Raw genomic sequence first — 15,969 nt, 5'->3', positions numbered from 1 at the left:
AGGCAATCTGCACTACCTCATTAACTTAAATTTATCATAATTGTGGCAGATTATTTGTATTATTACTTAATTTACTACTTTTGCTTATCTCTAAACTGTAGGCTCCATGAATTTCAGAACCATGTCTATCTTGTTCCCCTAATATTTAACACTGTGATTTTGCACTTAGGAGGTTAATAAATATTTATTGAATGAAGGAGTGTGTGTATAATCTTATGGGATATTATGTCTCTTTCAGATAAATGAACTGTTGCTTGGAAGGATTAAGTAATTTATTCAAGATAGTTAGCTATAGAAACAAGGCTTCAACCATCATCTTCTAACTCTCAATATCACATTCTTTCAATTATACCATTAGTTTCTAGGCATGGAATTTAATCAGTATTACCTAGGAAGGCTTTGAAAATACAGATTCTCAGACCACACTCGAGATCACTGAATGAGAACATCTGAAGATGGTCTCAGAGCTGTAAAAAGAAGTTAGAAAAACTATTTAGTATATTTTGATGGTAAGTAGCATTTGAGAATGATATTATATCCCAAGGTTTGACAAACTGCTATTTAGGGGCCAAATGCAACCCACTGCCAGTTTTTATAAATAAAGTTTTAGTGAAACACAGCCATGCTCACTCATATACATATTGCCTGTGGCTGTTTTCATGCTACCATGTACAAGTTGAGTATTTGTGATAGAGACCAAATGGCCTACAAAGGGAAAAATTTTTTCTATCTGGTCCTTTACAGAAAATTTGCCAACCCCGATCTATACTTTGTTGCCTGTCCTACTTCTTTTGTGGTATTTTTAGTGCTTGGTAGTGTGGTAGGTTTGATGTTTGTCTTCATTATGAGCATAATAGGTGCTCAGATATTCTTAGTGAGTCAATAAAAATTAACTTATTTTGCAGCTTAACTGATTGATAGTAAACAATAAACAGCCTAAGCAGTCAAATTTAAGAAAAAATATAATCTTGGTATGGTTGAAGCTAGTGAACCCTCAGTGGGTGAACTGCTTTTAACAAAGAGGTTCTTTTTCATTCAGTTGATAGTAAATAGGAAGATGTGGGATTTCTTAACCTGTGTGATAGGAATTGATTACCATAGTTGTTATGTGTAATATAGAACTATAATACTCTAATTATTTTGGTACCCTGATGCTGCTGTAATTACATCTTAAAGCCAAAGTCTCTTGGGTGTTTTTGGTCAGAACTCAAAACAGTAACAAGCAACTCAGAACTGACCTAACTTCTTCCGTACTGCCTTCTACAGTAATTCCCATATAGGTATTAAAATTTACATTAAAGCTAAATACCATTTAAAATTTAATTTCTCACTCACACTAGCCACATTTCATGTGTTCAATAGTGACATGCGGCTAGTGGTTATCTTCCTGGTCAGCATAGATGCAGAACATTTCTGTTATCAGAGAAAGTTTTAGTGGGTAGAATTGCTGTACGTGTTAGAGTTCAAGAGTTGCAGCCTAGTCAAATCCAAGACTTACTATTTAACTTACTTATTTGCAAAATGGAATAATAATTCTTGATGTTTTCTTTTTCTAACAGCCAGTAGTGATGAAAGTCTTTGCTTTAGAAGCCATCTCAGCTAAGAGTAAACTCTTTATTAAATTCTAATAAGCTATTTAAATCTTGGCTTAAGGAAATACTCATCTCATTTACCCTTGGACTGTCTATTCAAAATGATTAATTATTGGCCAAAGGGGATGGCTACCAGGTGGCGCTGGTGCTAAAGAACGTTCCTGCCAATGCAAGAGGCTGGGGTTCGATCCCTGGGTCAGGAAGATCCCCTGGAAGAGGGCATGGCAACCCACTCCGGTATTCTTGTCGTAGAATCCCACGGACCGAGGAGCCTGTCAGGCACCAGTCCATAGGGTTGCAAAGAGTCCGACGGGACTAAAGCAACTTAGCATGCACACACGCAGTCATCAGCCAGTTCATTAGATAGTTCAGAACTGACTGTGATTTCTGGCCAAATCTATTTGGCTTGGTTAGGATGTGGGAAAGGAACCAGTTTTAAAACAGAAGCTATAAAGTCAATACAGTATAAAGTCTTGGCATCATCTTTGGAGTGACTTAGATTTCATCATTCCATGACTCATTTTTATTCCCAGCATCTAGTGCTTTTTTCATGGCCCAAAGGGGCCCAGTGCTGCTCCACTGCAGAGGAAACTTCAAGAAATGCTGGTTTGCTACAGTGTTTTAGCTTGTGAGAGTCTCTGGGACCTTACCTGCTCCATCATGGGGTCACCTCTAGGTGGGTATTAGGGGGATATTTGTAATTGATTTTACCTTTAATAAAGAACCTGGTAATCTTTTGTGGTTCAGGAAGATATGTGTTTAATAACCCATCCTTTAAAATGTTTTCCTTGACCCCAGGTCAGTGTCACCTTAAAGATTATTTCTCTAGCACAGTGTTCCTCACACTTTGAGAGACCTTACAGGCCACTTCAAGAGGCTAAAAAGATTCTGTAAATTTGCCAACTTATTCTTAACTACTGTCATCAGAAATGCTACTGAGGATCTGCTTTTCTCTAAATTAACAAACCTTGGTCATTTTGCACCTCAGAGCAATGTGACGGTGACCAGAATAGGAAAGGGTTGAGGTGAGTGAGAGAGAAACATCTTTTAGAGTGAGGATTCAAGTATAATCTCATTCTGACTTTTCCTGCCCCCAACTAACTCCTCTTACCCAGGGTCTCAAGATAGCCTCTTCTTTTTTCTTTCTGAGCTGAGATGGTGGGATTCTGCCACATTATGTGTTAAAAGCAGTTACTTGATGGCAATAAGGGGCCTTTACAGGAGTCAGATTGTTCAGAAGGAATCTTCCCACCCACTTTGCGCCTCTTCTGTTTTCCATGAGCTTCCTTAATACTTCTTTGAAACACTGGTATGACTTTCTGTACCATTTTGGATCGTTTTAGAGGCTGGCTTCAAAGATTCCTTAAGTCATCTAGACAGTGATTGAAAAAACATTGATCTAAAATGATCCACTCAGGTCACTTCAATTCTTCCCCCTAATATATACTCCATTGAGTCCAAACAGAGCCATGTAAGTTTTCTTATGCTCCAAACAAGTCTGAAAATAGCCTAATGTTTAGGGTAGATTACATCCTGAAAGCATTTTTAGGAAGTTGACTGTGATAGAGATTTTTATTTCCTTTACAGGTCATTTTACCTGGGACAAATACCTAAAAGAAACATGTTCAGTCCCAGCGCCTGTGCATTGCTTCAAGCAGGTAATTGATTCTCAGCATCTTTAGAAGGTGGGAGGCAAATAGTTTTTTCTGGTCCTTAGATAAGCAAAACATGAAGTGGGAGCCTTTGGGCTTCTTACCTGAAGTCCCCAGAATAAACTTCTGTGGGAGGAATACAACTTCAAGACTCAAAACTCAGATGTGAGTTTTAAACATTCTCCCCAATTTCCCAAGTAACACCTTTTCCTTCTTCACCTCCTTGAAGATACTCTGTGTTACTGAAAACAGTTGCTAATTTTTACTACAGCTCTTCGTTCGGACAGATAGGAAACAGAGTTATAGCCCTTAGACAACTCTTGAAAGTGGAGCAGTATTCATATCTCTGAATTCAGCTCCCCTGCCACAATCTTATCTTTCCATAAAAATGTTGGCACTGAGTCCCATTGTGGAGTATGTTAGGAGTTCACTGGAGGTCATTTAGAGCTTCCCACATAGGATTAAGTTCCCCATACAATGCACAGATGATGATGACTATCAGTACATGATAAGGCTAGTAAGCAGAGATGTGTACTGCTGCTAAATAGAGCTGCACATCAGGAAATGGTTTATATCTCCCTCCCTTTTAGTATTCAATTGTTATTTCCACAAACTGTCAACATTTCACTTTGAGTTTGAATTTTGTCTGTGCTCTAAATAAAAGTACAAAATAGGACTTCCTCATCTAAAATAATAGGGACTGAATTCATATTTCCACCTGAAATAATTTTAGAAGACAAAATATATTAAATAATGGTTTTCAAGTTACTGAAGATCAGGCAGCCAAGAACAGTGATTTCTGAGAGATGAAACAACAAATGAGCCTCTTATGATTTACTGCTTTACAATAGTTTGAGACCATGGCCCAGGGAAAGAGAATCCAGACTAAGCCTGAGAGATTCCCTATCAAATCAGGGAGATGGAACTGAGAACCCAGGATAGAATTTGCAGGACAGAGTACCAGAGAAGAGAATGCAGCACAGAAAGCGAACTGCAGAGAGCCCCCTTCAAGTATTCACCAAAGTACTGTTGCTCTGTATATGCCTGTGAGCGTCCAAAGCCAAGGGAAACACTGTCTGAAAGGATTAGAAGGATAGTAAAAGGAGAGAGCCTCGTGCTCACACAACACTGGGAATAGTGCCTGATTCCACCAGCTAGACTGGAAAAGCTCATAATTCATGTGGAATAGTTGGAAAGATCCTGCTCAGTAGTGGGAAATGACTAGCCTTAGGATAAGCATGCTTTGAATCTGCCTAACAAACTAAAAAGCAAGACTCAAATGTGATTAAATTATTTCCAAGTAAATTAACTTCATCTGGGAACACAGCACAAGAAGAGAATGCAAAGATAGCCAGCACCTAACAGGTAAAAGTCACAATGTCTGGCATCTAGTCAAAGATTATCAAGCATATAAGGAGGCAGGAAAGCATAACTAATAATGAATAGACTAATCAACCAATTGAAACAGACTTAGAACATTTGCAAATCTTAGAATAGCAGATTAAAACATTAAAATAATTATTTTAATTATGTTCTATATCTTTGAAAGTTAAGCAGAGACATGAAGTATATTAAAAAAAGACATATTGAGCAAAATGAAAAATACACTAGTTGGGATTAATGGTGGAAGAAAAGATTAATAAATATGAAAACATAGCAGTAGAAGATACCTAAAATGAAACACACAGAAAAAAAAGTATTTTAAAAATACAAAAAAGAGATCAGTGAAGCATGGGATAACTTCATAGACCATGTAATTAGACTGCCCAAAAGAAAAGAGATGGAGGATGGAAAAGCATTTGAAGATAAAATGGCAAAAAATTGTTCACAGTTGAGGAAAACTAAAAATCTGCAAATTCAGAAAGCTAAATGAATCTCCTAAAAAAAAGACAAGAATAAAATTATACTAAGGCATGTTGTCTAGAGAATCCCAGGGAAGGGGGAGCCTGGTGGGCTTCCGTCTGTGGGATCACACAGAGTCGGACACGACTGAAGTGACTTAGCAGCAGCAGCAGGAAGGCATGTTGTAAATTATCAAAACTAGTGATAGAGAACATCTTCAAAGCAGCCAGAGGAAAAAAGACACTTTATGTGCAGGGAAACTAAGATAAGACCAACATTATATTTTCTTGTCATAATGCAAACAAGAAGAAAGTTAAATAACATCTTCAAAGTATCAAAAGAAAACTATCAACCATGAATTTTATATCCAGCAAAAAGATCTTCCAAAATGAAGGAAAAATAGAGATATTTTCAGATGCATAAAAACTGAAGGAATTCATCAGTAGTAAACTCACTCTTACAAATGTTAGACAAAATCCATCATGCAGAAGGAAAATGTTACCAGATAGAATACAGATCTACACAAGGGAATGAAAGTTACTAGAAATGATAATTACAAGGGTAAATACTCAAAATGTTATTTCTTATTAAGCCTCTATAAAAGATAGTTGACTATCAGTTCAGTTCAGTTCAATCGCTCAGTCATGTCTGACATGTAACCCCATAAATCGCAGCACGCCAGGCCTCCCTGTCCGTCATCAACTCCTGGAGTTCACTCAAACTCATGTCCATCAAGTCAGCGATACCATCCAGCCATCTCATCCTCTGTCATCCCCTTCTCCGCCCACCCCCAATCCCTCCCAGCATCAGGGTCTTTTCCAGTGAGTCAACTCTTCTCATGAGGTGGCCAAAGTATTGGAGTTTAATTAACTATAAATAATGATAATAACATTGTATTGTAGAAATAACAAAAGGTATTAGTAAAATGTATAATAATAATAGCTTAAGGGAGAGAAATTTAAGTAGACTATTATAAAATTCTTATACATGAAGTAGTATAATATTGCTTGAAGATAGACTGATAATTTAAATATGTTTAAGCCCTAAAGCAACCACTAAAATATTAGAAAACAAATATCAGAGTGGTAGGTTTAAATCCAGCCATATCAATAATCCAATTGTAAATTATCTAAATTCGTCAACAAGCTGAGATTGTCATACTGGATAAAAAGTAAGACCCAATTATATACTGCCTGCGAGCAGTTGTACTTTAAATGTAAGGACACAAATAGGTTAAAAGTACAAGAATCGAAAATTATAATAAAGCTAAAATGGCATATTAATATCAAAATATATTTCAGAGGCAAGGGATATTATCAGATAAAAATACAGTAATTTCATCATGAAAAAGGTCACATAGTCCTTACATGAATCAAAAGATGATAGATACAGACCTTAACACCCTTCAAAAAAATTAATTCAAAACAGGCCACATGCCTAACTGTAAAACACAAAGCTAAAACTCCTAGAATTTAGCATAGGAGAAGACTAAGATGGAAAAGGTCAGTTTTCATTGCGATGCCAAAGAATGCTCAAAACTACCGCACAATTGCACTCATGTCACACGCTAGTAAAGTAATGCTCAAAATTCTCCAAGCCAGGCTTCAACAGTACGTGAACCATGAACTTCCAGATGTTCAAGCTGGATTGAGAAAAGACAGAGGAACCAGAGATCAAATTGCCAACATCTGTTGGATCATCAGAAAAGCAAGAGAGTTCCAGAAAAGCATGTATTTCTGCTTTATTGACTATGCCAAAGTCTTTGACTGTGTGGATCACCGCCAACTGTGGAAAATTCTGAAAGACATGGGAATACCAGACGACCTGACCTGCCTGTTGAGAAACCTGTATGCAGGTCAGGAAGCAACAATTGGAACTGGACATGGAACAACACATTGGTTCCAAATAGGGAAAGGAGTACATCAAGGCTGTTTATTATCACCCTGCTTATTTAATGCAGAGTACATCATGAGAAACACTGGGCTGGATGAAGCACAAGCTGGAATCAAGATTACCAGGAGAAATATCAATAACCTCATATATGCAGATGACACCACCCTTATGGCAGAAAGTGAAGAAGAACTAAAGAGTCTTTTGATGAAAGTGAAAGAGGAGAGTGAAAAAGTTGGCTTAAAGCTCAACATTCAGAAAACTAAGATCATGGCATCCGGTCCCATCACTTCATGGGAAATAGATGGGGAAACAGTGGAAACGGTGACAAGCTTTATTTGGGGGGGCTCCAAAATCACTGCAGATGGTGACTGCAGCCATGAAATTAAAAGATGCTTACTCCTTGGGAAAAAAGTTATGACCAACCTAGACAGCATATTAAAAAGCAGAGAAATGACTTTGCCAGCAAAGGGCCATCTAGTCAAAGCTATGTTTTTTCCAGTAGTCATGTATGGATGTGAGAGTTGGACTTTAAAGAAAGCTGAGAGCCGAAAAATTGATGCTTTTGAACTGTGGTGTTGGAGAAGACTCTTGAGAGTCCTTTGGACAGCAAGGAGATCCAACCAGTCCATCCTCAAGGAAATCAGTCCTGAGTATTTATTGGAAGGACTGATGTTGAAGCTGAAACTCCAGTACTTTGGCCACCTGATGCAAAGAACTGACATTTGAAACGACCCTGATGCTGGAAAAGATGGAAGGCATGAGGAGAAGGAGATGACAGAGGATGAGATGGTTGGGTGGCGTCATCAACTCAGTGAACATGAGTTTGGATAAACTCTAGGAGTTGGTGATGGACAGGGAGGCCTGGCGTGCTGCAGTCCATGGGGTTGCAAAGAGTCAGACACAACTGAGCGACTGAACTGAACTGAAGGTGACCTTAGGCATGGCAGTGATTTATTAGGTGCAAACCAAAGGCACAGTTCATGAAAGAAATAAGTGATAAGCTGAACTTCATTAAAATAAAACCTTCTACTATGTGAAAGACACTGTCAAGAGAATGAGAAGACAAGCCACAGACTGGGAGAAAATATTTTTACAAGACGTGTTTGACAAAGTACTGTTACCCAAAATATACAAATACCTTAAACTCAAAATAAGAAAATAACTCAAAAAAGATCAAAGATCTTAACAGACATCTCACCAAAGATGGTCGGATGACGAGCATAAAAAAGATGTTCTACATCATATGTTATCAGAGAAATGCAAATTAAAACAACAGTGAGATACCACTACATACATATTGTAATGCCAGAACACTGATAACACCAAGCGTTGGCAAGGATGTGGAGCAACAGGAATTCTCATTAATTGCTTGTGGGAATGCAAAATGGTACAGACATCCTATAAGGTAGTTTGGTGATCTCTCTTGTAAACTAAACATACTCATACCATATGATCCATCAGTTGCTTTATATTTACCCAAAGAAGTTGAAAATTTATGTCCACACAAAAACTTGTGTGTGTGTTTATGTGTGTGTGTGTGTATGGATTTTATTGCATCTTTATTCATAATCACCAAAACTTGGAAGAAACCAAGATGTTTTTTAAGTAGGTGAATGGATAAACAAACTCGTATAGCCAGACAATGGTGTATTACTCAGCCCTAGAAAGAAGTGCGCTATCAAGCTATGAAAAGACATAGAGGAAACTTAAATGCATCTTAACTATGAGAAAAAAGCCAATCTGAAAAAGCTATGTGCTGTGTGATTCAAACTATATGACATTCTGGAAAAGGCAAAACTATGGAGACAATAAAAAGATCAGTGGTTGCCAGAGACTGAGTGGATGAGTAGGACAAGTAAAGAGGAATTTTTAGTACAGTTAAACTATTTTGTATGATCCTAATGATAGATACATGTCTCCATTAGACCAAATTCAGAGAGTATACAACACCAAGAGAGAACTTTAAATAATGGACTTTGGGTTATTATGATATGTTAGTGTAGTTTCATCAGTTGTAATAAATGTACTACTGTGATAGGAGATACTGAAAATAGAGGAGACACTGCATGTGTTGGAGCAGGATGTTTATAGGAAATCTCTATACCTTCCTCTCAGTTTTGCTGGGAACCTAAAACTGCTCTTAAAACTGAGTCTTAACGAAAAAGAAATGAATTATTGATACATTCAACAAATGGATGAATATCAGAATGGTTATGCTGAGTGAAAGAAACTAGATCCCCCCCCCAAAAAAAGTATATTCTGTATGATTCCATTTAAAGTCTAGAAATGCACAACAGTCTACACTGATAGAAAGTAAAGCAGTGTTTGCCTGGAGAGAGAGAGAGAGATCTGGGAAGGGCTAGACAGATCATAAAGGGATATGCAAAACTTGGTAGTATGTCCATGTTCATTATCTTGATAGTGGTGATGGTTTCCAGAGTGTTGTGATATATGTGGTGTCATGAGTGTATACATATGTCAGTACTTAACCTAAGTGTGTAGTTCATTGTATGTCAATTATAACTTAAAGTTGTTTTTTAAAAAAACAGGAATTGATTTCTAAGTTAATGTCAAAGTAAAAAAAATAATTACTCCCATTGGTTAGTCTGTGTGGTAGACATACTGAAGCACTCCATGAAGAAACACTAAGGATATAGTTTAATAGGATGATTTCTGCAAAGAAAATATTAAGAATACCTGGAGGGTTAGGGAATTGGAGAAGATAGGATAAAAAACAGCATTTAAGGAAGGACCATTTGAGATACTCTTATCCTTTTCTTACTGGTCAGTCAATATTTGATGCTTCACTGGAAAGTAATTTTTCCCCTTCACTTTACATTTCAGTGTTTCTTTTTCATGAGACCCTTCCTAGGCATTAGGAAATAATTCACGAGGGTTGTCCCTGACTCAGCTGTAATCAGTTTGCATCCAAAGCATAAATTTTCAAGTTCCATCGCCTAATATCCTTGCTGAAAATGCCAGGTATTCTTAGCTGCCTAATCCCCGTGGCTTGTTCTCCTCAGTCCTGCACGCCTCCAAGCAACGAGTTCAAGATCAGCATGAAATTGGAAGCACAGGACCCCAGGAACACCACATCTACCTGTATTGCCACAGTAGTTGGACTGACAGGTGCTCGCCTCCGCCTTCGCCTTGATGGCAGCGACAACAAGAATGACTTCTGGCGGCTGGTTGACTCAGCTGAAATTCAGCCTATCGGGAACTGTGAGAAGAATGGGGGTATGCTGCAGCCCCCTCTGGGTGAGTAACTGGACCCAAGCTCTCCCTAGCCCATTAGTTATCTTCCTCAGATTGTACATCACATTAGAAGAAAACATAGGGTCACCTGCCCATCCCTTCTTTTTCGTATGGTCCAGAAGGTCCATCTAACATGAAATGAGCTGTAAAATCTGGACCTGTCCATTCTCCATTAACTTGTGATACCCAAGCTTCTCTTCAGCTCTTCTTTTTCTAATGAGAAACCACACCCTGCATCCTTCTTTGTCAGGTCCCATTTACCCTGAGAAAAAGGATGGAAGAAGGTCTTGCCATTGAACTTGCCTCAAAAAACCATGGAGCTTTTATCAAACCCTACAATCACAACAGGCAGTGAGACAAAAATCTCCCATTAGAAAGGATGACTATTATAAAGATCCCTTATCTCCTTTCCCCTAAATTCTCACTTGGTCCTTGGTATTTTCTCACTGTGAATCAATTATTAAGTAAAATGCATTATTTTACTTTAATGATACCACTGTATTTTTCTCTTCAAGATCAGATTCACCTTTTTTAGTGTCAGTATACCTGAGTGATTAACCATCAGTCACTATTGCAGTGAGTCTCTCCGGAGGATGGAGATGGCTTATAGGCTGTGTTTCCCTCAGGAGGCTGTGCTAAATTAAATGAGCATTAGAGGAAAGTGTCATTTGAAAGACCTCCCCAAGTGGTTATTTAACCTTTTCCTTCTTAAAAAAAAATTATTTGTAAAATGTCAAACATATACAAAAGTAGAAAAAGATAATACAGTGAATGAAAGTCCATGTATGTTTTATCTTTAATAGTCTTGTTTTCTTAGTACCTATATACATTCCCTGCCCACTCCTGCCCAGTTGCTTAAACATAGTATCATTTTATCACTAAATATTTAGTATGTATCGCTCTCATAGTTAATATTTTTAAAACATAATCATAATAACTTTGTCACATGTGAATAAAATAATGATACTTCCTTAATATCAACAAATATTCACTCAGTATTTAAATTTTCCCTATGTCTGTCTGTCTCTTCCTCTCTTTATTTCATTTTCTTTGAATCAGGATCCAAATAAAATCAACATATTGCAGTTGGGTGATACGTTCCTTAAGCCTCTTTTAATCTATGTGTTCTCCTCCTCTCTTTTATTTTTTCCTTGCAATTTATTTGTTGAAAAACTTAAGTCATTTTCTTTACATTTTCCCACAATTAGATTTTGCTGATTATATCTCTCTGGTATCATTTAACATGTTTCTCTGACCTCTCTTCCTCGAAATTGGTAACTAGATCTAGAGGCTTGATCAGGTTACAGTTCAGTTTTTTTCAATAAGAATATTTCATAGGTAGTGATATTTACATTTATTAAGAAGTATATATGGTCTGGTTGTCTCTCATTTTATAATGTAGCAGCCATTACTGCTTGTAGTCTAGAACAGGGGTTGGCAGATTTTCTAAAAGAGTCAGATAGTAAATATTTCAGGCTTACAGGCCATACATTCTCTGTTGTAACTTGTCAGCTTTGTCCTTGTAATATGAAAGCAGTCATAACAATACATTAAAAAATGGGCAAGGCTATGATCCAGTAAAGCTTTATTTATAAAAGAAGTTGTCTAGCCTTTTGGCTATAGTTTGCTGACCCCTGATTTAGACCTATCAATTCATTTTGGTTGCAAAATGGGAAATTTTAATATTATGATTCTGTCCACATAAATTAAATGGAATATGTCTATTAATATAAGCTTTCAACTCTTTGGTTATCCTGAAGCATAGTTCATACAGGGAAGATAGTTTAAATGCTTGATTCTTTTCTTTGTTTACCACTTTTCAGAATAATAAATTAGATTGCCATTATCCTCCAAAATTACTTACTCTTATTGCTATTTTTGTATTTAATATCATAAACTCAAAGATTCATACATATTTGGTGTTTTTCATTCCGTTGCACTAATTATCCTTGTTGATTCTTGAATTGTTCCATCTTTGGCCTCATATGTATATAAATCATTCTTGAAATCTATAAAACAGTATATTCAGAGAAATGCCCTTTACCTTATCCCTTTCTTCTGCCAGAGTAACCACTTTCTTTTAACTTAATAGTTCATACTCCATTTTTTAAAAATAAGCAAATATATCTGTGAGTGTGTGTGTGTACATATATATACATATGTATTCCCTTCTTATATAAATGACAACATACTATACATACTTTTCTCAATCTTACTTTTTTCATTAGCAATATGTCCTGAAAACGACTTCTTAGTATTGAGATGTTTCTCATTCCTTTTTGTAGCTGCATACTACCATAAGGTTCTCAACTGATTTTATGAACCACGGTTTAGAGGCATCTTGATAGGCTATTACAAAATATAAGTTCCCAGAGATAATGGTGACCATCTACATCAAAATTTTTCTGTAAGTTCTCCAGAAACATGTAGCTCAAAAAGGAAAGCAAATCAAGCCACCTGTAACTCATGCCTAAACATAACTAGGAGTCAAGAATAAAAGAAAGTGGTTACTCTGGCAGAAGAAAGGGATAAGGTAAAGGGCATTTCTCTGAATATACTGTTTTATAGATTTCAAGAATGATTTATATACATATGAGGCCAAAGATGGAACAATTCAAGAATCAACAAGGATAATTAGTGCAACGGAATGAAAAACAATAACATATTGTCTGCATGTTCCGATATAAAGATCTGAAACCAGTAAAGCTAATAACCACCCCATACAGAATGAAGAGTTTTATGTAGATAGAAACTACATTAAAAAGGCAGAGGGCAATGGGAGGCTAACACAGCCAAAATCACTCCCAGAAAAAGATAGGCCCGTCCAGAGTGGGAAATACTGAAAGAGAACTAAGAGCTACTTGATTAGAGCATTGTCTACTGGAGAATCAGAAGAAATAGAATGAATTAAAAGTGTGAGGGACCAGAGATAGCAGCCATGGGCTGATAACTACCTTCATGGGAGAGGTAGACATAATATTGAAGGAAAGAAGGAAGCCATGGGTAGTCGTTTAGAGTTAGACAGGAACAAAGAGAATCATAAAATCAGAAGACATTCAGGTCTTCCTATCCCATCGCATCCCAAACAGGCTCCACTAAAGAAACTGCATTTCATTATGCCAACAGAAAACTCATGACCCAAGATTCCTGACAAAATGGAACATCCTGTTTTTTGCTAGCCCAAGAAAATATAAGACATTTGAAATCATTAGGAAACAGCAGTCAACATCCATAAAAAAATTTCCACATGAGGAAAAACAGAAGTAGAAGATAAAACCGTTCTAACTACTGAAAATTCTAAGCCAAAAATCAGTGACTAGTCAGAGGAAAACTGTTGCACAATGACCATCTTGAATTAAATAAGTATTGACATCTATGAAAAAAAATACCTTGAATCATAAATTTTAAGTCAGACTAGAACTGATGCTAAAGCTGAAACTGCAATACTTTGGCCACCTCATGCGACGAGTTGACTCACTGGAAAAGACTCTGATGCTGGGAAAGGTTGGGGGTGGGAGGAGAAGGGGACGACGGAGAGTGAGATGGCTGGATGGCATCACCGACTCTGTGGACATGAGTTTGAGTGTACTCCGGAGGTTGGTGATGGACAGGGAGGCCTGGCGTGCTGTGATTCATGGGGTCGCGGAGAGTCGGACACGACTGAGCGACTGAACTGAACTGAGAAATGCACAGTAAATAGGAAGATGTGAAAATAGAATTGTGCAAACTCAGGGAAAAAAATGAAGAAAGAAAAATAATCTCAATTGAAGACTCAGTTCCAAGGTCCATTGTCATTGGGACAATGTAGTCAACTGAAAATATAATAAGAGACATTGAGAAAAGAAATAAAAGAGTCAAGAGAATAAAACTAAATATTAGAAGAAAAGGTTTAAAAGTATCAGAAAGGAACTGTTAGATATAGAATGTAGTCAAAAAGGTCCTCTGGGTATATGTATGTATACACGTATATTTGGATTCCCTGAAGAAGATAAACAAGATTAATACTTAAAATTGTAATGTAAGAAAATGTTTCAAAAATGGGAAAACACCTGAACCCACATATTGAAAAAGCCTACCTTATTCTTGGGAAATTGTCAGCTCTAAGACCTTTTCTAATAAAACAGTTATACTCTGTGAATAAAGAAAAATTCAGCTAAGCCTCTAGCAAAACAGCCAAATTATTTTCAAGGCAAAGAAAGTCAGGTTTACGTCATAGTTTTCAACAGCAAAATGCAAAGCAAGACTATAAATGGAGGAGCATTTTTAAGAAATTTGAGGAAAGAAAATGAAAAGACAGGTTTACATCTAGACAAACTGTTTTTTCAAGTGCTGAGATTATACTGAAAGAGTTTTCAACATGCAAAAACACAGGAAATATTGTGACCCCAGCCCCTTCCTAAATCAATTATGGAAAGAGCTTCATCCAAATAACAGATATATCTAAGAAAAACAAAGGTAGGGACAAGAGTAGAACAGTATGGTATCAGTCTGGGTCCAGTGAAGAAGGAACACAGAAAGTTTAATGAAATTGTTAACTCTAACAGAGAGTTGGAGTGAGGGATTGGCTAGTCAAAAGGCACGGAACTCTAAGGAATATATGAAGAGCAGACATAAGGAGAAGGCACTACACTGGGGCAGAGATAGACAGCCCAAGGAAGAGCCCCTTTCCCCCATCTCAGGCCTGAGATATAGGCCGTGTTGGAGGGGGTGCAGTTGCTCACTGGATGAGAGAAATTGCTAGTGCCACAGCAGTGGAACTTGCTAGAAATTGCCTTCTATAGTATGGAGAAGACTGTTCATGGAGAGGTGTGTCTCTCTGTAGAAACTCTTACAAAACCATTTAAGATGGGAGAAGGTGGTGGAGGTTGAACTGCTGCTGCTGCTGGCCACTGGATACTTAACTACTAACTGTCCAGTGCTCCAGGACATGGGCAATCAAGGAGACAGGAGTGCTGCAGAAGCCTGCCAGCAAATACAGTGGGACCAGAAAGCAAGTCCCTTTCCTCCCGTAATATCTTTAGATGGGGTCAAAGGATATCATTTAGAACCAATAAATCAGATAGTAGTAGCCTCAATGAGGAAATGGGGGAATTAAGGACATTATAAAGTATGTTAGTGTAAAGATAACCACTAAAACAAAATTCCCAAACTTCTCAATACCAAAAGAACAAAATGGTCAAGAAATATATGACACAAAGAGATGAACTATGGAAAATGCAGTAAATAAAACATACTGTGCTGGAGTTGAGAACAAATACGTAATTTATACAGAGTGTAAAGTTGAGTGTAATTTATACAGAGTATAAAGAATGTAAATGAACATTTACATTTAACTCACCTGTTAAAACATTTTAGATTGATGCTCAAAGTTGAATTCAACTTTACACTGTACAGGAGACATACCTAAAATAAAGTAAGTCGGGAAGGCTAAAAGTAAAAGATGACAAATGATGTTTGAAGCAACTTCAAACAGTATAGTAGCAGAGGTTTGTTGTTGTTCATTCACAAAGTCATATCCCAATTCTCTGTGACCCCCTGCATTGCAACACATTAGGCCCTTCTGTCCTCCACTGTCTCCCTGAGTTTGCTCATATTCATGTCCACTGAGTCAATGATGCTATCTAACCATCTCCTACTCTGCCACCCGCTTCTCCTTTGCTTTCAATCTTTCCTAGCATCAGGGTCTTTTCCAATGAGTCAGCTCTTTGCATCAAGTGACCAAAGTATTGGAGCTT

At 37.3% G+C, this 15,969-nt stretch overlaps 1 protein-coding gene across 8 annotated transcripts in view; it reads left to right on the top strand.

Annotated features, from left to right (window-relative positions):
* Positions 1-15,969, top strand: part of SCMH1 (Scm polycomb group protein homolog 1) — a 223,642-nt gene that overhangs the window by 90,859 nt on the left and 116,814 nt on the right. For 5 of the 8 annotated variants that reach the window (XM_055403471.2, XM_055403469.2, XM_055403475.2 and 2 more), the window contains 2 exons: positions 3,180-3,250; positions 10,003-10,237. The exons of 1 other annotated variant lie outside the window; for it this stretch is intronic. In XM_055403471.2, coding sequence (XP_055259446.2) covers positions 10,039-10,237 — 199 coding nt within the window. In that variant the 5' untranslated portion in view covers positions 3,180-3,250; positions 10,003-10,038. Of the gene's footprint in view, positions 1-2,125; positions 2,269-3,179; positions 3,251-10,002; positions 10,238-15,969 lie in introns of all 8 variants that reach the window. 2 more of the 8 variants (XM_088835186.1, XM_055403474.2) reach the window with 2 other exon arrangements.

The sequence above is a fragment of the Moschus berezovskii genome, chromosome 4 (genome assembly GCF_049115385.1).
Source record: "Moschus berezovskii isolate FMDL1 chromosome 4, NW_MosBer_1.0, whole genome shotgun sequence".
Classification (NCBI taxonomy): domain Eukaryota; kingdom Metazoa; phylum Chordata; class Mammalia; order Artiodactyla; family Moschidae; genus Moschus; species Moschus berezovskii.
Note: the sequence above shows the minus strand (reverse complement) of the source record. Positions and strands in the feature narration are given on the sequence as shown.